The sequence below is a fragment of the Aspergillus lucknowensis genome (genome assembly GCF_044049455.1).
Source record: "Aspergillus lucknowensis strain CBS 449.75 chromosome Unknown BJX67scaffold_8, whole genome shotgun sequence".
NCBI classification, from domain to species: Eukaryota; Fungi; Ascomycota; class Eurotiomycetes; order Eurotiales; family Aspergillaceae; genus Aspergillus; species Aspergillus lucknowensis.
Window position 1 is genome coordinate 101,276 of NW_027263552.1, and position 19,623 is coordinate 120,898.

Below are 19,623 nucleotides of genomic sequence, written 5' to 3' on the forward strand. Positions count from 1 at the left end.
GGACCTCAAAATAAACACCCTGCACTGACAAGCTGCCTCGGACCCACGATATCCTATCTAGATAGCGAGGATCAAGCTTGCAAAAGCCTCTGGTTTAACCACGGATGATTCTTCTGGGATCCGAACCCGAGGGCTAAAGGAGCCACTTGTATACGGATCGAACATGCAGATAAACAGGGCACGTCGGGGTTCAAGATTGATGCTGCATCGCACTTAATAAAATGATACCGGCGCGGAAGCCGCACTACAGGAAGACAGCATATCCATATTACTCTTAAGGTAAGCCCAAAGAGTAGAGTCGTTGGGAGTCAAGCGCCGGTATCCATCGGCCTCGCGACAGTAAGCAGCGCTTGCTCTTCCGCCTCCTTCGTCGCAGGAAAAGTCACCGAACGCAAGGATTTCCAGACTACCGATGCCATCAACTCCGAATACCCAATTCAAGAAACTCGAGTCTGCGACTGTTAGATTGTCCTCCTCCACGTGAGAGCTTCAAGGTGAGTGAGGAAATGCAACACACCGTCGTCTGCTTGATATCCCGTTCTCATTCCTGGAAGCCAGTTCTCCTCAGTGGGAAGGTGAAGGGAAGTGGCACTGTTCCGGACGTGCAACAACCTGTATCTAGGTCGCGGTGAGATCCCCTCCAGAGATTGTCGCTGCAAAGGCGAGGATCAGTCAGGCAGTTTCGTACAGGAACGAACTCCTTTTGGAAATCATTGTACTCACGAGAACTGGGACCTCAACGCAGAGGCCCAGGCACTCCACTGCAGGGCAAGAATTGAGGATTGCTACCGTATCTGCCTCGGTGCATGGCTCGTCGTAATCGTCGTCCGGATCGGAACTCCAATGGACAACCAGGCGCCGTAACCTTTCCCGATTGTTCGCGATGGCCCTGATTAGATTCGTGGAATTGGACTGCACAAACACGGCAAGGAAGATGTCTTCGAGTGCTGTGCATCGGTTCAGAAATCGAAGGAGGCACTCTTCCAAGACATCAACTGACCCCCCCCGGATAGTGTCATCACGGGATGGATACCTGAGCGCGAACCGCTTGAGCGGGAGGGCGCTGGTGGATTCAGCGGCCTCCACGAGCAAGGGAAGGAATCGGCGGCAGTCGTTGATTGTTAACGAACGGAGATTTGCTATATTCAGGGCTCTGGCCAGTCCGGTGGTCGCAGTCTCAAATGAGAGGTTGGCCAAATCCAGCTCTTGTAGGGAAGGAAGGATGACACCCGTCGCGCCCTCTTTGATCCCGAGAATCTCTTCCGTAAAAGTATTTACAGAAGGAGGGCAGGTGCTGCCCAATTCATCGGGGGAATCGGCAAACGTTTTTATTACGCGCCACCAAGCCCCGAAGTCCAACTTCAGCCCTTGGAGGCGGCTCCCGTGTGTGCGGAGGATGGCTCCAATGGCCTGGAAGTCGCTGGGAGTTGTTGGATACACCCAAGAGAAATACCGCAGATTCTGAAACGCAGTTAGATCCGTTATATAGCCTGGACGATTCTCCATGCTGCATTTGGGGTCTACGACCAGGGAAAGATGTTCGATGCGTCGCTGGCTGTGCCTCCATGGATGTGACAAATCAAGCACAGGAAAGGGTGGACATATTCCAAGATCCCATCTGAGAACTGTCAGCTAGGTTTTCGCAAGGACTTCTCCAGGTCAAGAGTTGAGATTACCGAAAGCTTCGAAGCTGGTTGGGTCGAAAGTGTGAAAGAAGATCTTCTAGCGCAACCCCCAATGGCTCACCACAATAATCGGCGTAGGTCCAGTTCTTTTTCGCCAAACGACCGTGATGACAGAGTGAGGAGTGGTATTTGAGGAGCGGCGTGGTGAATGCTATGTGCCTGGTAAACTCGAGACTCGCACGACATATTGATCGAATAGTGGCCGCCAATGCGACGGGGGATACATCATACACCGTAATCACGACGGATTCGTGAAGCAACGGGGTGCAGATCTTGTGTAGATGATGAGAGACCTCGCATAGGCTTTTTGTATCCACGGGACTAGGCAACTTGTCTTGTCAGAGTTGTCTCCCGGACCGGAAATCAGCCTACCTCCTTGACAGCTATAATGAGGAGCTCGGGCGGAAGTCGGTCAATCATGGCGGGGATTGGAAGATTCTTTGATCGGAAGTTTAGGTGGTGGGTAATGAAACCTCTGGGTGAGTCTGGTCTTCGTTTCTGAGGCCTGAAAGCGGGGGACGACAACTCGATCAATGCTCGTATTCTTCCGGGCAGGTCTCACAGAACAGCCACAACAAGGGCAAGAGGAAGAAATTTCAGTGGGACCCAGTTCTGGGCTTGATTCGAGTTGTTGCTGGCGCACTGAGATGGAAGCCTCGTCGAGGCTTTGAAAATACTCTGGGCGTTTAGATTTTTTCGGGAACAGACATTGTTTGTCGTTCGAGCTGCTGTGAGGTTCGAGATACGAGACCATATCCTTTCCACAGGATTTTCATGTTCTTCTGTGATATAATCCGGGGTTGCTATGGACCGAACTGATCCAGTTCTCGGGGGCCGTGACGTCCAGTGCCGCTGAATCCGATGAATTTCAAGGAAGCTTGTCTTTCTAGCTTCTTCAGCGAAAGTGATGCCCGTAATATTCGGAATTAGCTCTTCCTAGGGGGGTCGATGCTTTTCACAGGAGCGGAAGCAGGGTCCGGTGGTCAAGAGATGATGATTTACTCGCGAGGTGAATTTAAAGAGCGTGTGTTGCCCGGCACTCCGAGCCCAGTCCTATCATGGTGGGTCGGGTAGCACCTTTATCAAGAAATGTAAATATTCTCTTGGAGACAGTCATCATGCAGTGTATGCGGGGCATTGCGTGTAAATATTTCTATCTGTTATTATGAGTGTAGATTGTTACTATACATTCGACGCATTTCTACCACGCTCTCTCGTCCATGGCAGATGCCTCAAGATCCACTTCAAGCATCGGCTTTCGCGCCCTTCTCGACATCCTCTTCTCCGTCTTTACTTATTGACTCAGCCTCCTTCTTGATTTCCTCCTTCTTCCGAATATCCTTCCAGCCCATCCCCCAACTCGTTGCGAACTGCGCCACGCTAAGCCCGGCGACTAGAAACATCACCCAGTCAATACTCTTCGCATATCCCTTCAGCACATCGGGAAGATCCTCGGGGGAAACAATGTCCCTGAACCCTGTCGCTCCCGCCGCGATCACCCGCTCGGGATCAACGTGCGGCGTATAGTAGGGTATCCGGTCGCGTAACCCGGCGGAGAAGATGACGTTCCCAATCGCGAGAAATACAGACCCTCCGAATGTTTGGCTGAAAGCTAAGATTGCCATTGCGGTTGAGACGTCATCGGGGCTAATGCTGTTTTGGACGGCCAGCATGGGCTTCGTACCGTTGTTAGCTTCTTGAAATACAACGGGAAGGTAGAGAGTATACCGGCTGCGTTGCCATTCCACGCCCCAATCCGAGAATGATTTGGTATCCCGCCCAGGCTGCCGTTACGGTTGTGGGTGAAAGTGTTCCTAAAAGACCTGAGCCGACTGCGCTCAAAGCACCGCCGACAAGGGCCCACGGCATATAGTATCCCAGTCTGCCGACTGTATCCCATCATTAGCATGATTCCACGATGGAGCGATATAGGACTAGAACACACCAAGGACGCCCGACACAACCGCCGAAACGAGCTGGGCCAGAATGTTTGGGAGGAGATCCACTCCGCTCATCAACGCGGATTGCCCCTTGATCGCCTGGAAGTAGATTGGGAGATAGTATGCATTGAGCATAGTTAACCCGAACAGCGACGCTATGGTCAAGTAGGAGGAGTATGCAATTCGTGGAGTCACAAGGTGGAATGGGATCATGGCACCTTTGCCGAGGCGGTGCTCCCAAACTAAGAAGGCAATGGCTGTGGCCCCTCCGCCGCAGAAGAGCCCAATGACACGCGAGTCGTCCCAAGGATACTCGTTCCCGCCCCATTCTAGCGCGAGGAGAATCATGATGGCGGCGGGGGCGAAGAGGGTGAAGCCGATGAGGTCAAAGTCCTTAAAAAAGGTCGGGAGCACATCAATGGCGCGTCCTTTCTTGCGCTGTTCCGGTACGCGTGTGAAGACGAGAAAGATGGAGATCAAGCCGCCAATGGGGAGGTTAATGTAGAAGCCTAAAGAACGATAGAGGTTAGACAGTGGTTTCAGTGCCTGGCCGGGAAGTGTTCGAGTCATACACCATCTCCAACTCGCCTTATCCGTCAGGACTCCCCCAATCAGGGGGCCAAGAACGAGACCGAGTTGCGATACTGGCTGATATTAGCATCTTGGGCCTATCAACGACGAGAGCGGTAACATACTTCCCATCATTCCCCCGATGAGAGCTAGGCAGTTGGATTAGCACGTGGATGGTGCGACGAGCTTGAGACATACCTGGCCGCTTATGCATCGGAACAGCACCAGCTATAATTGTCAATGCCCCATTAATCATGCCGGATGTCCCCATGCCAGCGACAGCTCGACCGACGATCAACATCTTGGACGAGTTGGCAACACCACATATCAAAGATCCCAGCTCAAAGAGAGCAAAGAAGCTAAGAAAGACCACCTATGTGCATTTAGTCAACGGAGTTTCATTTTCTGGGAGGGGAGATACGTACCTTCGATTTGAAGAAGGTATAGAACTTGCCGGTGAGCGGTTGAAGTGCGCAACTAGGAAGGGTCAACGACCAGTTCGCAATGCTTCGAGGATTTCGGCATACCTAGCCAAAGTATACGCACTACCGTACCATGCAACATCTTGCAGCGAGTGAAAGTGGTTTGTGATTTTGGGGACGGCCTTGGGCAATCAGCTGAAGACTCGGATGCTGCGAGTCGGCTTGGGACCTACCGTTGCAACGATCGATGTGTCCAGTAACATCAAGAAGATGACGAGAGTTACTCCAAACATGACCATGAAAAGCGGGACACCGCTAATTGACTCATCTGGTGAGGAAACGTCCCCGCCCGCATTTTCGTCCAGAGCCGGCTGCGGTGATTGATCCATTTCTTTGGCCTGTTCCGCGAGAGACGAAGATGAAGAATTCGAGGGCGAGCTCTTGCGTTCTCCCTCTGCCATGGCTGAAAGGCTGGAGCGGGATTGGGAGGTTCCCTCTGTTCCATGCTTGTCGTCCATTTTCGGCGGATTTTGCGGCTCTCGGGCTGCCGACAAGGGAGTTCATGTTCAAAACCGGACGATGGTTCGGCTTTTAAGAGAAAAAATCCCTGCTGTTTTATGCATCGTCTTCCCGGCCTTTACGAAGCTCCCTCCGAATCTCCAGGTAAGGAAGATTAAAATCCGGTCAGGACTTCGGGGCGGAGTTCGACGAATACCGTAATGACTCTTCATCGACAAGGGGGTTGGAACAGAATCCTTCTGCCTTGTTCTGAGTCAAGCTCCGTGTTACGGACCCGCTGAGACGAAAACGGCTAGATTAATTTCTTCCAGACGCACCGATTCCGCGGCGGCCTTGAGACACTGAAAATGAACTCAAAATCATGATTGGCCAGCACCTGGCAACGGATACTCTGTAAACCAAGAGAGGTCCTGCGACGACAGCAAAGAGTCAACAAAATGTTGGTCAATGTCCGGGAGTGGTGGCACATCGACAGGTCGCATAGCAGTCGTTTGTATACTCTGAAGCCTTGCCGCCCATCCTGCCTTCAATCCGAGGAGGATTCTGGCTGTGGTGGTAAAGGAGTCGGGGTCTCCTCCCGGGGTGTTACGGATACCCACTGTTTCGGGGACAAGAGCAAATCTGTCCGACATTTGTTGAGCGAGGGATGGGAGGTCAGCAATTCGACGAACAACTCCCAGATCCCAGCCAGGGTATTCAAATGTCGACAAACGGAGAAGGGTGATCAGGGCGTGTGCAAGAGGGAGGAGAACGGTTGCGGGCGCAGATTCTAGTGATGCCACTGGAAAGCTGAGGAACACCTCAAATCGTTTCTGAACCGCGACGAGGCACGCGTACAGGTGATCGAGACGAGTAAGATCAATTGGGTCGCTTGTGGCGGCGGATTTCCGGAGAGAAAGTTCGTAAATCGTGCTCTCAGCATGGTACAGATGGAGAAGAACGGCGCCTGGACCACCGTTAGTCAATCAAGTAGTCGGGTTGATAGCGGGAGACGTAGGACTGACTGTTTTGGTGAAGCTCTTGGGGCATCCTAGCTCGGATATCATCAATTTCAGATTGTAGACCCTTGAGATAAAAAGAGAAGGGCGCCCCAGAGAGATTTTTCTCAACTGTAGCGTCGTACTCGAATCCTATTCCCTTGGTTATTTTATCAACGACGCGCTGCGCGCGAACGAGCTGGACGAGTACAGCATCATTCGGCGTCTCCCTGGCGTTCGCTAAGATGTCGAGACATTCTGTCATATGCGGGGTCCATTGCAGAGAATCCGTTCGGGCCAGTGTATGCGAGATGCTGGGCTAGAATAAGTACAGTCGAGAGCAAGACGGTGATAGGCGCTACTTACGTGGAACAGAGAAGAAAGCAGCCTAGTACGGCTCGTCGTTCGTCCATGGTCCGAATTAGTGAAACCCACGGCCTACATGGCCCAGGGCCTACCTTAATGAATTGGGCAGTCGGGTTATCTGCATTTTGTGGGGGAGCTCTGTTAAGCCCAATATCTATGACGAGGCCGGTAGCAATCTGCATATACGGACCCAGCGAAATTTTTCGCGGTTGACATTCAAGGCCAAGCCTGCAAAAGTCATTATGCAGTTCGGACTGTGGCTGGGACAACACGAACCAGGCAAGATAGACAAGGACACTTTGCAGGAGATCAAAGCTGCGCTTACAGTCCACCAATAATACTTTAGCAAACAACTCTTTAAGCTCATCATGCAAGGCATGGCGTCGTTGTGTATCTTTGCACTGCAGTATAGCCATGGCTTGCCAAAGGTATGGGGAAGTCTCTCTGACTTCCGCAGCGGATATAGCAGGAGGGAGGTGAATAAAGGGGATAAACGGAAGTCGCAAACGGAACGAGTTGAGAATCTCCTCGTCCGTCGCGAGACTGTCCGGTGTTGCAACTGACCGGCCATCCTCTACTTGCGGAGTGTCTATCGAACTCGGCTGCGTTGGCCTCTGGGATGGACCAGACGTTCGTGATCCGCTGCTGACCCCCGAATCGGATGATGCGGCTTCAGGTGTAGTTGGGATCGCGTAGGTGCGCCCTGCTACCTGGAGGAGGGAGGTGAGCTCATCCAGTCTTCGCTCCAGTTGTTCGGTCTTCGCGGCTGCAGACCGACGGAGGGGATTCATCTTGCGAGACCGGGCTGCTGGCCGGCACTCTCGGTTTAATCGACGGCATCTGCAATGTGAGCATGGGGATACAGAGCTTCAATGGAGTGTGGCACGCACCTTGCACAACTTCCCCCTTGTTCCGTCACCAAGCATTTGCATTTGGCCTGCGCACAACCAGCACAAGCACGGCCGTAAGGAGCAGTCGACCAACCAGCACTCTCCATTTCGGGGTTTAAGTCGTGGAATCCTGGCGGCCACGGCTCTGGAGCAGCCCGAGACTGAGGAGTCTCGGATTTTAAAGACGAGGAGCTCCCGATCGGCCGGAGTTGGTTGCTTTCCGCCACGTGACGGAGCGGTGTTGGCGCAATCCCGCCGCTTCCTGGGCTGAGACCGCGTATTGGGGCGAAAACAAGAAGGCATATTTCGCGAAGACGAAAGAAAAGGCTTGCCTCGCGAATACGAGGAGGGTGGCTGAGGTGGGACTTCATTGTTCAGATTCAGAAAAAACTATCTTGCGGAGGATGGCAGAATCGTCTTCTGACACTTGGGCAGCGCCGGATATCACCGACAAGGCGCGACGCACAATTGAAAGACGTCACCGAGACCAAAACAGTTTACTCAATCCCCAAAAGATGCTATCCATAAACCGTAACCACAACCAACGCGGTTCCGACAATTCAAGCTGCGCTTCCTTCATATCGCGTCCCAACAACCAACCAACACCCAGTTTGACGTCGACCTCAAACTTCTTGGACAAAGCCAAACCCGGGTGGAAGGCATAGTGGCAATGAGGCACGCCAGGGTATACATCTAAGCGGGTCTTGACGCCGTGGTCCTTGAGATAACGTTCGTAGATCAGTCCGTCGTCGCGCAAAGGGTCCATACCAACAACCTGCACATAGGCCGGGGGCAGCTGTGGCACGACATCCGGGTTCACAAAAGGGGAAAAGTTTTCTGAAGACAAATCGGGTTTGTATGCGGCTGCGCAAATGTCGATATCGCGAACATCCAGGATCGGGGCGCTGGCGTTCTGAATCCTTGACACCCAGTCAACACGGTACTCTTCAGGGATTCCTTTTGCATCCACGGCGAGCGGTGGGATCGAAACCCAGATGCCGGTCAAGGGGGGCGAGAGCTTCTCCTTCACGGCACGCTGGGCAGTGACGGCAGTTAGATTACCACCGGCCGAGACACCCCCGAGAATGAAGCCCTTGGAGGGGTCGGCGCCGAGCAGAGTTGCATGCTGTGCAATCCACTTGACGGAGTCCCAGGCGTCGTTGGGAGCAAAAGGGAAAGGATGCTCTGGGGCACGTCTGTAGGATATGGTAATGGTGGTCGCGCTGTATATGGAGGTTAGGGCACGCGCAAAAGGCACATGCTGCATGTTGGTGCCGGCCAGGAAACCACCGCCGAATATGAGGACGACCAGAGGGCTTCCGTCTTCCGGAAGGAGGGACGGCCTGAAGATACGGATCTCGCTTTCGTATCCATCACGCATGGGAATTTTGCCGACTGACTCCTGGGTTCCCGGAGTTTGGATGCTGTCGTAGTTTTTCTTCTCCAAGTTGAAGTGGAAATCGCGCATAACGTCGATGGGATCTGTGGCAAATCCCCCAGAGGAAGGAAGGCCGAAAACGAAAAGCTGCTCCAGTTAGATGTGTCTTTCTATAAGCCTTGCGGAGTGGGTACCGATTTGTATTCGGGGTCCGGCCTGCCCAGAGCGAGGAGCTCGTCCTTGAACTCATGCTTGGTCTGCTGCTGCACCACCTCCTTGGGGCTGGAGTCACCCATGACGATGATCGCTATTTGGGGGAATTCTTGAGGCTTGAGAAGAGTGTTGGATAGGGAGATCGCAAGAGGAGGATGTGTTGGAAAAAGGGGAGAGACTCAGAGTGGAAGTATTTATAATATGGCAGACGGCTAACACTTTCCCTGACGCTGTGAATGAAAGAACCTTCTCTCCGCCGCTCTCCTCTTCACTTCCTCCTTTCTTGTGTTCCAACAAAAGATGCCCAAATAGGAAACCCAGCGAGGCTTTCCAAGGCTGAATGCAGGAATTTCCCAACCAGGCGCTTGACTTATCGCAGACATCAAGAATCAACGCCAGAAAAACTCCCATAGGCTGATAGACCAACAAAACGGAACGCTAACATTCACTGCACGCCAACCGGAGCGCTCAGAGAGGCTTCTGGGCACTGACGATGTGGAAATCAAAGACCGGGTGGATATCGTTGCGCAGAACCTCACGGCGGACGCTTGCATTCAACGTCTCAACTTCCTCTCTCGACCATCCCAGGACCTCTGGAAACAGCGCCGCAGTGAAGGCGTCCACCCCCTCGATGAAGTTCACACGCAGTAGCGCGCCGCACTCCTTGAGCCTTGCATCCTTCGGCCACACACCAACAGGGAGCTTCACCTTCTGCGTCAGGACCTTCTCAAACCCAGCGTCACGCACCCACTTCTCAAACGACGGCGCAGGGTCCATGGTGCGCCCAATCTTATTACACGCTTCGATCAAGCCATCCATCATCTTCAGCAGGTAGCTGTCTGGCTTCAGACTGCCATCCTCCGAGTACGGCCGGTTTGCCGATTCCTGCAACTCCAGCCAACCTCCAGGCTTCAAGTTCGCAAACGATTGTTCGATTAACCGCGGCCAGTCCTTGATCGAGCCGGCCATGTACCGGATGTGGATGAAATCGTACAGCTCGCCCTGCACCCATGGCTTCTCCACATCGTCAATGACGAATCGCACATTCGGAGGGACCCATGCAGGCTGGATCGGGCTGAGATCGTTGCCGAGAATCTCAGTGGCTTCGGGATACTGGTCGCCGAATTGAATCGCCCAAATCCCCGTCCCAGTCCCAATGTCGAGAACTCTTTTGCCGCCCGGGTTCAGTGGCGCGAGAAACAGGCGGTTATTTAGCGCACGGTAATAGACGTGGTGCACCATATCCAGTCGGTCCTGCTCCGGTTCATCGTTGGGAAATGCATAGCTACCCGCCTGGTAGCCGTGATATCGACGCCCGTGTTTGTATTCGTACTGCAGCACGCTCGAGGCCAGGGATGTGTCCGAGCTCCTTGTCGTATCCGTCAGCGACGCGATGTCCTCATCGACTGCGATCTCCAATCGTTTCGTGTTGGCCTCGGCCATGTTGGTACACCCCTGTTTGCTTCGGTTGGGTGTTGGGAAGAGGACGTCCGTGGGGGCCAGAACTGAGACAAGGAACTCGTCCTCAACTCGGTCAAAAACGCGGGGGATTCCTCGGCCGCCAGGATTCACCCTAATCCCGCACTAAGGGCTGATCTGGCAATCGCCTCTGCAGTGGCCGCCAACGGCAGCTAACGGCCGGTCGCGAAGTCAAATTCACAGAGAACCGCCGCCGACCCGCCAGCATCCGCATATTTTTGGTGATTGGGGTTTCTCAGGAACGCAATCTCATGGACAGACTTCCAAACTCGTGAGCGGAAACGACAAGGGAGGGTGTTCACCGTCTCTCACGTCCACCTCGCGAAGCGCTGCGAGCTAATGCAGTCGTCTCCAGGCCGTCACGCCGTCGGCTCCGGGAGGACTTCTCGCTAATTGGGGGAACAAAAGTGCTGGGCGAACGATCCGAGATCCCGCTTCGCTTGACACAAAGTACCAGAACTGCTTCTCCAACCTCATTCACAACACATGGGCAGTCTCAGCGAATATGATTCGCATCCGAGAGCGATGATGCTTAATCTGTGGGCGAGCCTCAGCGGCAATGTACAGGATCCTACCATACCACCCGAAGTGGGCCTACCCGTCGGTGTACAAACGGCGGCGCTCCGTCTGGTGCGTCCCAATCTCTTGTTGGACAATGGGATAAGCTATTCGCTGGGATTCTCGCATTTCCCACACAGAGTACAGGTTTTCCCATGCCAAATAATACCCGGAGCTGGCGCAAGGAAGTGGCTGACGAATGACCACTGCGGTAGCCACACCATCTTGAGGTCTACCTCTGTAGCCAGACCATTTCCGCTCTCCCCAGTCGTACAACATTAACGTGGGAGCCTTATACTAATTCAACTGCAGAGTCGAGCAGCCTCGCAAACTTGAAACAGTGCCAAAAAAAATACTTTCAAAGTCCACCATCTTTCCCGGAAGGCCCCCGTACATCAATAGTGCCGCCGGAATCCACACTCACCTAGTGCAGTCGTTTCCTCCCCCCCGGGCCATAAGAAGAGAGGACCTCGAGGTCGTGTATATCGTTCAGCACCCTGTCCGCACTGATTGATTGTCTGGCCATTCATGACTCAAGATATTGAGATGCTCATGCTCCTCGTTCGCAAGTCGGTGTCATGCAGAAGCCACTCTTCTCGACTCGGGAGCTCAGCGTGGCGTTCCCATACCAAGAGAGCCACGAAATACAATACATTCAAGCCTTTTACTCGGAGCCGATGATAGTGATACTCCGGACCTCAGGCTCTGATGATCTATTCCAAGGTTAGTGTTAAATCTCCAGTATTGCTGGGCTGCTACTCTCATCTGGCCTACAAATCTTCGTAGAGTCTCCGTTGGCGAACCACCGCAATGTCTGTTGGCAATGCATGGGAGGATGCATCAAAAATGCACACTAAACGTCCCCTGTCATCTTCAGCGCCCCTCACTTTCAGTTAGTGATCCAACAGAGCGTGAACTCCGAGGAGTGTGAACCCGATTTTCCAACCGTGTACGGGGAGAAAAGGATAGAAATACTAGAGCAAACCTCCGTGATCGAATTGGGGGAATAAGCGTCCGGTTGTGAGACCCCGACTGTCAACTCTTCTTCAAAAGTCTATCCGAATCCCTTCCCGAACCCAACAACAACTCGGTACCGTCGTTATGGGCGGCGTGACTGTCTATAATCCGGTTATAGTCGTTCCCGGGGACAAGACGAACACTTTCGCTGACTTACCCATCATCCCGTTACTTCAAAGCGCTGACAGCAAATCCTATTCTCTCGCTGCTGTTCCCAGTCATGATAAGCACGATCTAACCTGGGTTCGCGATGTCCCAGCACTGCTTCTACCAGGGGAAGAAGGAAACACCACGCCCTCTTTTGATGTGATACAAAGTGCAATGCTCCTACATCATATGAGAGAAAGCCAGGACATCCCTATTACCAAAGGCTGATGGTGTAACGGGCGAAGGGGATGTTACTACTTAAGCTAACGCCAAAAGCACTGCCGCGAAAACAAAGTCGAAACTTGTCCTGACCGATAGTGAGTCTGACTGGATCCTGCAGATGGAAAAGAATTCAAACGGGCCTTCGAGCAGAGGAAATTCAAAGAAACCATGACGCTGGACCTATCAGCGGATGTAAAGTGAGGTGGTGGGGGGTTCAAGTCAAAAGGAAAGGTCTTAAAGGGTGAGTCCATCTCTATCGTGGCCATCTACGTGGGTGTGTCATACACTAACAAGTTGGAGAGGTGAATCGGTCGTGGACACTGAAGGAGATGGTCTCGCGCTGTCCGATATCAAGAAGTTACGCACCCAGGTCAAGGACGAAAAGGTCCAAGAGGATAAGAAAGAGGACAAGAAAAGTGAAGAGGAGAAGATGTAAAGGAAGCAAAAGGCAACGAGCCTGCCTTCAGAAAACTTTCTTTGAATCTACCAAGCAAAAGTTCAAGGGGGAAAAGACAGCTACACAGTCTCCATTTGGAAACGCAATTCCCTCCGTTACCAAAATCAATGTTTTTATCTCGCCCAACGCGTTTTCCAGCAACGAGCCGCTTACATTTACGGTCGAGGCGACCTGGGGAGTTCATACATTCTTCTTCCCGGAGCAGTGTGCGCAAGGCTGGGACGTTTCAGCGCTGTGTCAGGAGATTGTAAGGAAGGTGATTGATGGCGCTTCGGCCTTCAATGCTAAGCCCTGATGCTCTGGTATTGTGAGCCGGGCCGTATTTGGAGACTGGTGAAGTTGATTTGGCAAAACCGAATGTCTGTGATGGCAGTCGTCGTTTCCCTGCTTTTATCCACTCTAGGGCCGGGAAGGCACATGTCCTGCCACATGATCACAGGAAAGGTGCTCGCACAGGCTAATCAGAGCAGCACTTGAAACAGATCAAGTGAGGATATTCCCGGAAAAGACAAAAGAACAGAGAGGTAGACGAGATTGGTAAAAATGAAAAAAATGACCTACGCAGGGATCGAACCTGCAATCTCTTGATTCGTAGTCAAGCGCCTTGCCATTGGGCCAGTAGGCCTTGCTGAGTTAGAGTTTAGGCTAATTCAAATTATAAGCCAGTTCCCGATCAAAGCTCCTCCCCGAAAGTGCTTGGCGAAGGCGTTCGAGGTCTTCCGTTCATCCGTTACTACTCATACCGACCCGGGACAGAGGGAAAGCATAACAGTAGATGAGAAGCCATCAAGAGAAAATTACTCGCGGGAAACTCGTGTCTTCGTGAAAATCCACCACCAAAAACTCCCTCTTTAACCTCGTGAAGCGACTATATATCTCCACCTTCAGCCCAGCTTCAGCCTTGGAAAGAACGATCTCCAGCCGAGAACACAGCTCCATTCATCCCTCGCCGGATAATAATGATGCGACACTCTCAACCCATTTGACCCCTCTGACCGTCGTCGTGAACTCTCTGATTTGCTCAAGGTAAGCTTTGTGGTGGGGGACCAAGGCGTTTCACGTTTCTCCTCGGCGGCTCGGGAGCTGACAAGGGGGGATGCCGGTCTGGGACAAGAAATTCGCAATGATCGACGAAGACATGACGTGTGCGGGGGCCACGGCAACTGATGATCGGCGCTCCGTCTTCTGTCTCTGGCTCTCGCTTTGACCTTGACTTTGACTTGGCCCAGTGATTGCCGTTGGGCCGAGGAGTTGAGTGCAGTGTCGTGCCTTAAGGGGTTTACTCATTTGTGGTTCGGGCGGAGTGGGATGTAGGATGGAGGCAACATGTAAGCTGTTTATATTTATAATGTACGAGAATATAAGGTCATGATGGATATACAGGATTGGGGTCCCGATCACGGTACCGCTCCATCAACATCTCCTTCTCAGAGTGTCGCGTGCCCTCCAACTCCCTCTCTGGATCAGAGGAGGAGATGGACCGTGTCGTCCGCTCCCGATACGAATAATATGCAGCAACAACGAGCTTCCCAGTTAGGAAGCCCGTTACACACGCGGCTATCCCCGCAGCTAGCCCCAGAAGAGCTGGGAGGAGGACCGGGCGGACGAGTTTCAGATAGTGCCTATCACCAGCCCAGTCGGCAAGGCTCTGGTGCTGAGCACGGCAGCGATGGGCGACCACGTGGACATTGACATCGACATCGGCGGTTTCAGCAGCCTTGACGTCGAGGATGGAGTCACACGTCTTGGTTTGTGAGGCCTTGCGGTGAAGCTGCGCCGTAAAGTATGATCCCCACGTGCGGATGCGCCACCAGCCTCCCGCTGCCTTTTCGTCGCTTACCAGCGGGGGATCGTGATGGTAGATGTGGGGGATTGATTCCTCGACCTCTGTTAGTTGGAGCGTACCATTGGGGGATCGCACGATGGTGATGGAGACGGGGCTCTCGGTCGCAGGGCGACCCTGCAGGTCGACGAGCGTGAGTTTGAGGTGGTAGAGGTTGTTGGGATCGGTGTCCGGTTGGTGGGGGACTGGTTGTTCGTCGAGAGCGTATGCTACCGGGACGTTCTCGGAGCTGGAGTCCCAGTGGCGCGTTGCCTGGAATACCATGGGGATGGGAGTGGGGAGAATCATATCGTCGTTGGCAAGGAGGGTGTCATTTTTTGTAGAGAATGTGATTGTCTAGAGTCGTTCGTTAGCCTTGAGAATTACTTATGAGTTGTCCCAACGTACCAGGTAAGAAAGGGGATGGACGCTCTCGGAGCAGTCGCTGTAGGAGAAGGCGCATTCTGCACAGGAGAGGTTCAATGTATAGGGCTTGGAGAGCGCTGAGAGGGGAGGTTGAGAGTAGAGGTCGAATAGCTCTGCTGAGACAGTGGCACTGCCCAGAGAGAGAGCAAACACTGCGGAGAATATGCGTCGCAACATTGTGAGATTGTGAGAGTGAGGGTGGTATGTGGTGAAGCAAGGAGACAGGATGCTGGAGGTGGGCGATGGGCGCATATAAGGTGGGCGGCTAGCTACAGATCCAGAGGCCCAATTCTGGTGTTTGAGGTATGACAACATCGCGCCACGGATCGCAAGAATCTTCAAAATTCTAATTATGATCGCTTTGCATCCACAGGTTCGGCTGCTTTTGGCGAAGTGCGCCCAGACTTCATTGTTTTCCTCGACCCTTTGTCCCTGGGACTGAGAACCCCAGTTGAAAGACAGGCCAAAATCCATGACCACATCTCCAGCCCAGGAGAAGGGATTGTGGTTGCCTATTGGACCCATTTATCACGGCCAACATCCAGTCAAGGGCGCCGCATTCCAGGGATCAACGGTGATGGCGCGTCCAGCTCGGCGATTGCTTTGTTGCGTCCGCCCTTTGGCCACCCTCAGCCTGGAACGGGCTGGAACCACAGTTCAAAGGAGGTTCCAAGGTTGACTGCTGGTGTTTCGGTTTCTGACCAGACGGAGCCTATTTTTGGGCCCATTGTGTGTCTCAAAAGGCGCACCCTGGAGCCAATCACACGTCCAATTCCGGACCAGCCGAAATTCGGGCAGTTTGACCAAAGCTTAGCAGTGAGTTTATCACTCATCGTGTAGTTCAGTGGAGTCTGGTCGTACGAGACTGAGTAGTTATTCGCCTCGAATGCTTCTGCCTAACGCTACACTGCTGTCAAACCCCTCAATTCCAGCTTTTCAACCCTCTACGTGAAGATGATGCCCCCATCAACCAACATCGTCTGTCCAGTCACATAGTCGGAGTCCTTTCCGGCCAGAAACCCTCCCACGAGACCCGCCACGTCCTCTGGGACGCTTGTCCGTCCCAAGGAAATGTACCGGTCCGAGTAGAGTCGCAGACTCTCGCCCTTTGCACGCCCCTCAAGCTCACCCAGCCCGCTGTCGATGTGATCCCACATGGCGGTGCCCACGATTCCCGGTCCGTAGGCGTTGACGGTGATTTTATGGGGAGCCATCTCCATGGACATTGCTTGAGTCAGGCCGCGGACAGCCCATTTACTTGCGGAATAAATACCGAGAGTCGGGAAGGGCTTGTGGGCGACGATAGAGGCCGCTCCGAGAATCTTATACACATTGACTCCGGCCGCCTCATTTGGGTCTCCTTGGGCAATCATCTGCCGCGCCGCCTGTGTGTAACAGTTGAAAACTCCTTTGAAATTGACAGATATGACTTGGTCGATATCTTCTTCCGTGACCGAGAGGAGGGGCTTGACCTGTGCTATTCCGGCATTTGCCACCATGAGCGTGAGAGGGCCCAGTTTCTCCACCGTCTCCTTGACCATGCGCTCAACATCTGCCGACGAAGCCACGTCTGCTCCGATGCCAATGACGCGGGCCTCAGGGACTTGACCCTGAATTTCTTCCACGGTGGCGTTGATCTCGTCTTGTGAGCTTGGAATGTCGTTGATGCAGACAGCATAGCCATCCTGGGCGAGTCGGAGGGAGATTGCCTTTCCACTAACAGCGTGACAGCTGGTTAGTTTCGGGTCCTTCATCCTGCACGGTGGGCAGGCTCCAGTCCCGCTCCTTTCTCCAACACCTCGCGAGAAGGTTCAACTTACATTCCCCGAGCTGAGCCGGTAACGATCGCTGTACGACGAGACATGCTGATGGATACGAAGATTGTAGACAATTGAAGAGTGTCAAGAGAGCCTCTCCGTTCACCCTGAGGAAATACTTTGTTGAGCGGGGTAAGAGGGGAACCTTGTCTCAGGCATTCTCTATTCGCTGCACTCTTCTGGCGACGCGCATCTCGGACTCAATTATCCCGGCAAATACGGCGGTTGGGGGCGATGTCAGTGTGGGCACCTTCGGAAACTCCAGAGATCCAGTATTTTTACTCTGCGACGGGATTCTGGGAGATTTTTCACAACTGGCCGGCCTGGGGTGGAATTGGACCGAGCCGGCGCCCTCCATTCCTCATTCAGGGTCCGAACAATGAGAAGCAGAGAGACTGGACGGTTCACTCAGCCACATGCCCAGGACCGAAGGAAGCGCCAGCATGCCTGCTTTCGTCTTGGCTACTCTGATTCGTGAACCATGCTGATGGGAAAAGTGAAGCAAGCATCAGATTTGGAGGCGGCATCAGCAGATCACGAAATCTTGATTCGAGGCCGTGAGGAAGATATCTGTGCTGGCGACTGTTTCTCCCAGGAATTCTGAAATTTCCCTTCCGTGGACAAAGGGAATATGGCTGCCTTGGACCGTGGGGTTGGTTGGGGTCTTTGTGATGTCTTGGATGCACAGCCACTGTCTCTCGGTAATCGACTTCCTGTGGGACGCTCAGTGCAATCGGGTGGAATGAGTCTTGACGTGATCGGAGTCAAGCTGCGAAAATGGTGCTGCAGCAGTCCGCCGTTGGCTTCCTCACGTCATAACTCAGGGCTCGAGGAGTTTCAGGGAAGAAAGGAGAGGCTCGAGGGAACACTGCAGAAGACACAGCATGTTTCGGTGACTCGTTGACAGTGGAACTCCAATCGCCTCGAATATCCTCGCCGAGGGAGTACAGGGCTAAACTTCGTCTGAAACGCGGTTGTACAGGGGGTCAATGAGAGAGTCCAGGATTGGCCGCAGCCTTCCCATTGCAAAAGAACCTGGCTTTACTCTGGCACTGCGCAGGCCAATGCAAATGCCTCAGCTGTAAGAGTGTGTCTGAGAATTCCTTCACGCGGAGTCTATTTGAGCCTGGGTACAAGGTGGTGCCCCTTCTCGGCTATCTCATATGCCTGTATCCTCCCCCAAACCTCCGTCATTTCTACGAAGGATTTCAAAAAATACCACTATTTGTCATCCACTTCACGAATCGTATAGGCAATCATTTCATTCGAGGGAACAGAGGTCTCATCCTGGAGCTTGTTTGCCGTCTCAACGCCACCTGCGGGGACGCGGTATTCAAACCGCTTCCCAGGAGCCGGGAGCTTGCCGTCAACCGGATAAGGGAAAGGGAGATAATCTGGGAGCAGACCTAGCTGTATCAGAACTGTCGCTTGGTCCCATGCGATGTGTTCGTGGTAAAGACGGTCACCCCGAATGTTCACCACCGAGGTAAATGGGATACGCAATTTTTTGCCGGTAGCTGGGACGCCGGGTATCCTGTTGCTTTCGTGAGTATGGGTGCCAGTTTTAACTTGGGTTGCGGTTCGTGGAGTGCTTCGTACAGCGCATCAACGACCTTATCATGGGTCATGCAGAAGATAAATTCATCCACGATTCGGTCAACTCCGACGGTCCGACTGATCAACTCGAGCTTCGTGTCGTCCGGGTTACTGAAGATAAAATTCTCGCGATAGAACTTGGTCAAAAACTCGCGCCCGATACCACCAGTTATCTACCCGGTGTTAGTGTACTTCGCCGTGATCCAACGTCTGACCCTGGAGTGACTTGCTGTTGGAACGTGATTAACATATGGTTCCTGGACCATCGTAGCCATCGTCTTCTCGACAGACCGATCTCCGAATTCATAATACGTGTGTTCATCCCAGATCTTTTCGAGATCGAAGTAGGGCCCACCAAGCTGTTTCTTTATGAAGGTTAGGGAGCGTGTGTGCGCCGTGTTTCCGAAGTTGATATCGAAGTCTGCGTGGCCGGGGAGGATAAAGCCCGGCGACGATGCGTCAGGATAAGAGTATACTGTCCTGGACGTTGGCGCCTGCTCGGAATATTTTCCGGGAGCATGAAGCAGAACTGGGACATCTGGAGTGCTCCAGGGAGCGAAGTATATCGCTGCTGTGAAACCCCCTGCGACACCGCGAAGGATTTCCTCAAACTGCGGCGCGTAGTCGGTGGGTGAGCCGTATACTATACTTCTTAACCTTCCTGTGTAAACCCCAGTTGCGTGGAAATCGTACCTATAAGCCCAAATTTGTCTTTCGTTTCACACCCCGGCAGCTCCGTTAAGACCTGCACAGCATTGCGAACAAGATCCGAAACGGTGCTCTGAAGTCCACTTGACTGCGCATCGAGGGTTACTTGGACAACAGCAAAGCTCTCCTCTGCCCACTTCTGCAATGGCTCCGGATCTAAACTGGTATTGTTGCTCTGGCAGGTCACGTACGCCCTCGGTCTGATGAGGAGGAGTCCAGGTCCATGACCACATCGCGAGAGAGGCGGTTGCAGAATGACATCGGCCTGTATTTCTACAGACGGAGCATTAGGTAGAGGAGCGGGACCGGATGCCATCTTGTGATAAAAAGTGTCGTCTTCGAAATTGGAGGCTCATGGTTGCTGTTATCACACGTGGGGGTTGTTGCCTGAGGTGTCGGTATTTTCTCCAAATT

The 19,623-nt window shown here is 53.1% G+C and overlaps 10 protein-coding genes and 1 non-coding gene across 11 annotated transcripts; 2 read left to right on the plus strand and 9 right to left on the minus strand.

Annotated features, from left to right (window-relative positions):
* Positions 1–113: 113 nt before the first annotated feature.
* Positions 114–2,363, minus strand: BJX67DRAFT_320079 (uncharacterized protein). Its single transcript, XM_071027312.1, has 5 exons — positions 2,058–2,363; positions 1,677–2,014; positions 724–1,618; positions 518–653; positions 114–452 (listed from the first exon to the last, which is right to left on the minus strand). The coding sequence occupies exons 1-5, from the start codon at positions 2,103–2,105 to the stop codon at positions 214–216; spliced, it is 1,656 nt and encodes a 551-aa protein (XP_070888676.1). The 5' UTR covers positions 2,106–2,363; the 3' UTR covers positions 114–213.
* A 448-nt stretch (positions 2,364–2,811) lies between these two features.
* On the minus strand, positions 2,812–4,872 carry BJX67DRAFT_346835 (major facilitator superfamily domain-containing protein). The gene is made up of 8 exons (XM_071028452.1): positions 4,851–4,872; positions 4,621–4,799; positions 4,394–4,568; positions 4,321–4,344; positions 4,198–4,269; positions 3,631–4,134; positions 3,414–3,574; positions 2,812–3,361 (listed from the first exon to the last, which is right to left on the minus strand). Exons 3-8 carry the CDS (start codon positions 4,494–4,496, stop codon positions 2,930–2,932), a joined length of 1,296 nt encoding a protein of 431 aa, XP_070888677.1. The 5' UTR covers positions 4,497–4,568; positions 4,621–4,799; positions 4,851–4,872; the 3' UTR covers positions 2,812–2,929.
* On the minus strand, positions 4,574–5,315 carry BJX67DRAFT_320103 (uncharacterized protein). The gene is made up of 2 exons (XM_071027314.1): positions 4,851–5,315; positions 4,574–4,799 (listed from the first exon to the last, which is right to left on the minus strand). The coding sequence occupies exons 1-2, from the start codon at positions 5,133–5,135 to the stop codon at positions 4,683–4,685; spliced, it is 402 nt and encodes a 133-aa protein (XP_070888678.1). The 5' UTR covers positions 5,136–5,315; the 3' UTR covers positions 4,574–4,682.
* BJX67DRAFT_320091 (Zn(II)2Cys6 transcription factor domain-containing protein) lies at positions 5,316–7,503 on the minus strand. Its single transcript, XM_071027313.1, has 5 exons — positions 7,370–7,503; positions 6,756–7,319; positions 6,480–6,707; positions 6,141–6,427; positions 5,316–6,082 (listed from the first exon to the last, which is right to left on the minus strand). The coding sequence occupies exons 1-5, from the start codon at positions 7,474–7,476 to the stop codon at positions 5,496–5,498; spliced, it is 1,773 nt and encodes a 590-aa protein (XP_070888679.1). The 5' UTR covers positions 7,477–7,503; the 3' UTR covers positions 5,316–5,495.
* Positions 7,504–7,704: 201 nt separating this feature from the next.
* On the minus strand, positions 7,705–9,235 carry BJX67DRAFT_320185 (alpha/beta hydrolase). The gene is made up of 2 exons (XM_071027316.1): positions 8,942–9,235; positions 7,705–8,894 (listed from the first exon to the last, which is right to left on the minus strand). The coding sequence occupies exons 1-2, from the start codon at positions 9,041–9,043 to the stop codon at positions 7,848–7,850; spliced, it is 1,149 nt and encodes a 382-aa protein (XP_070888680.1). The 5' UTR covers positions 9,044–9,235; the 3' UTR covers positions 7,705–7,847.
* Positions 9,236–10,664, minus strand: BJX67DRAFT_320184 (class I SAM-dependent methyltransferase). Its single transcript, XM_071027315.1, has one exon. The coding sequence runs from the start codon at positions 10,401–10,403 to the stop codon at positions 9,429–9,431; it is 975 nt and encodes a 324-aa protein (XP_070888681.1). The 5' UTR covers positions 10,404–10,664; the 3' UTR covers positions 9,236–9,428.
* A 1,312-nt stretch (positions 10,665–11,976) lies between these two features.
* On the plus strand, positions 11,977–12,548 carry BJX67DRAFT_320193 (uncharacterized protein). Its single transcript, XM_071027317.1, has 2 exons — positions 11,977–12,478; positions 12,534–12,548. The coding sequence occupies exon 1, from the start codon at positions 12,099–12,101 to the stop codon at positions 12,387–12,389; it is 291 nt and encodes a 96-aa protein (XP_070888682.1). The 5' UTR covers positions 11,977–12,098; the 3' UTR covers positions 12,390–12,478; positions 12,534–12,548.
* Positions 12,549–13,369, plus strand: BJX67DRAFT_320194 (uncharacterized protein). The gene is made up of 2 exons (XM_071027318.1): positions 12,549–12,624; positions 12,686–13,369. The coding sequence occupies exon 2, from the start codon at positions 12,713–12,715 to the stop codon at positions 13,133–13,135; it is 423 nt and encodes a 140-aa protein (XP_070888683.1). The 5' UTR covers positions 12,549–12,624; positions 12,686–12,712; the 3' UTR covers positions 13,136–13,369.
* Positions 13,370–13,393: 24 nt separating this feature from the next.
* BJX67DRAFT_t39 lies at positions 13,394–13,465 on the minus strand. Its single transcript has one exon. It is a non-coding gene; the product is annotated as a tRNA-Arg (tRNA).
* A 741-nt stretch (positions 13,466–14,206) lies between these two features.
* BJX67DRAFT_378760 (uncharacterized protein) lies at positions 14,207–15,265 on the minus strand (the record flags this gene model as incomplete). Its single annotated transcript, XM_071032403.1, has 2 exons — positions 14,207–15,019; positions 15,071–15,265. 2 exons carry the CDS (start codon positions 15,263–15,265, stop codon positions 14,207–14,209), a joined length of 1,008 nt encoding a protein of 335 aa, XP_070888684.1.
* Positions 15,266–16,032: 767 nt separating this feature from the next.
* Positions 16,033–19,525, minus strand: BJX67DRAFT_370558 (uncharacterized protein; the record flags this gene model as incomplete). The annotated part of the gene is made up of 5 exons (XM_071030934.1): positions 16,033–16,797; positions 18,142–18,439; positions 18,505–18,674; positions 18,732–19,144; positions 19,195–19,525. 5 exons carry the CDS (start codon positions 19,523–19,525, stop codon positions 16,033–16,035), a joined length of 1,977 nt encoding a protein of 658 aa, XP_070888685.1.
* Positions 19,526–19,623: the final 98 nt, after the last annotated feature.

Excerpts from the sequence above, each read along its gene's own strand:
- BJX67DRAFT_320079 (XM_071027312.1), bottom strand. The coding sequence starts at position 2,105 with ATGATTGACCGACTTCCGCCCGAGCTCCTCATTATAGCTGTCAAGGAG. Across the intron at positions 2,015-2,057 it reads TCATTATAGCTGTCAAGGAG|TTGCCTAGTCCCGTGGATAC; the intron begins GTAGGCTGATTT and ends TGACAAGACAAG. Across the intron at positions 654-723 it reads GCGTTGAGGTCCCAGTTCTC|CGACAATCTCTGGAGGGGAT; the intron begins GTGAGTACAATG and ends TCGCCTTTGCAG.
- BJX67DRAFT_346835 (XM_071028452.1), bottom strand. The coding sequence starts at position 4,496 with ATGTTGATCGTCGGTCGAGCTGTCGCTGGCATGGGGACATCCGGCATG. Across the intron at positions 4,345-4,393 it reads TCCGATGCATAAGCGGCCAG|CTCTCATCGGGGGAATGATG; the intron begins GTATGTCTCAAG and ends CCAACTGCCTAG. Across the intron at positions 4,270-4,320 it reads CATCGGGGGAATGATGGGAA|TATCGCAACTCGGTCTCGTT; the intron begins GTATGTTACCGC and ends AATATCAGCCAG.
- BJX67DRAFT_320103 (XM_071027314.1), bottom strand. The coding sequence starts at position 5,135 with ATGGACGACAAGCATGGAACAGAGGGAACCTCCCAATCCCGCTCCAGC. Across the intron at positions 4,800-4,850 it reads ACACATCGATCGTTGCAACG|GCCGTCCCCAAAATCACAAA; the intron begins GTAGGTCCCAAG and ends TGATTGCCCAAG.
- BJX67DRAFT_320091 (XM_071027313.1), bottom strand. The coding sequence starts at position 7,476 with ATGGAGAGTGCTGGTTGGTCGACTGCTCCTTACGGCCGTGCTTGTGCT. Across the intron at positions 7,320-7,369 it reads CAAGGGGGAAGTTGTGCAAG|ATGCCGTCGATTAAACCGAG; the intron begins GTGCGTGCCACA and ends CTCACATTGCAG. Across the intron at positions 6,708-6,755 it reads GTCCTTGTCTATCTTGCCTG|GCTTGGCCTTGAATGTCAAC; the intron begins GTTCGTGTTGTC and ends TGACTTTTGCAG.
- BJX67DRAFT_320185 (XM_071027316.1), bottom strand. The coding sequence starts at position 9,043 with ATGGGTGACTCCAGCCCCAAGGAGGTGGTGCAGCAGCAGACCAAGCAT. Across the intron at positions 8,895-8,941 it reads CGGACCCCGAATACAAATCG|CTTTTCGTTTTCGGCCTTCC; the intron begins GTACCCACTCCG and ends TAACTGGAGCAG.
- BJX67DRAFT_320184 (XM_071027315.1), bottom strand. The coding sequence starts at position 10,403 with ATGGCCGAGGCCAACACGAAACGATTGGAGATCGCAGTCGATGAGGAC.
- BJX67DRAFT_320193 (XM_071027317.1), top strand. The coding sequence starts at position 12,099 with ATGGGCGGCGTGACTGTCTATAATCCGGTTATAGTCGTTCCCGGGGAC.
- BJX67DRAFT_320194 (XM_071027318.1), top strand. The coding sequence starts at position 12,713 with ATGGTCTCGCGCTGTCCGATATCAAGAAGTTACGCACCCAGGTCAAGG.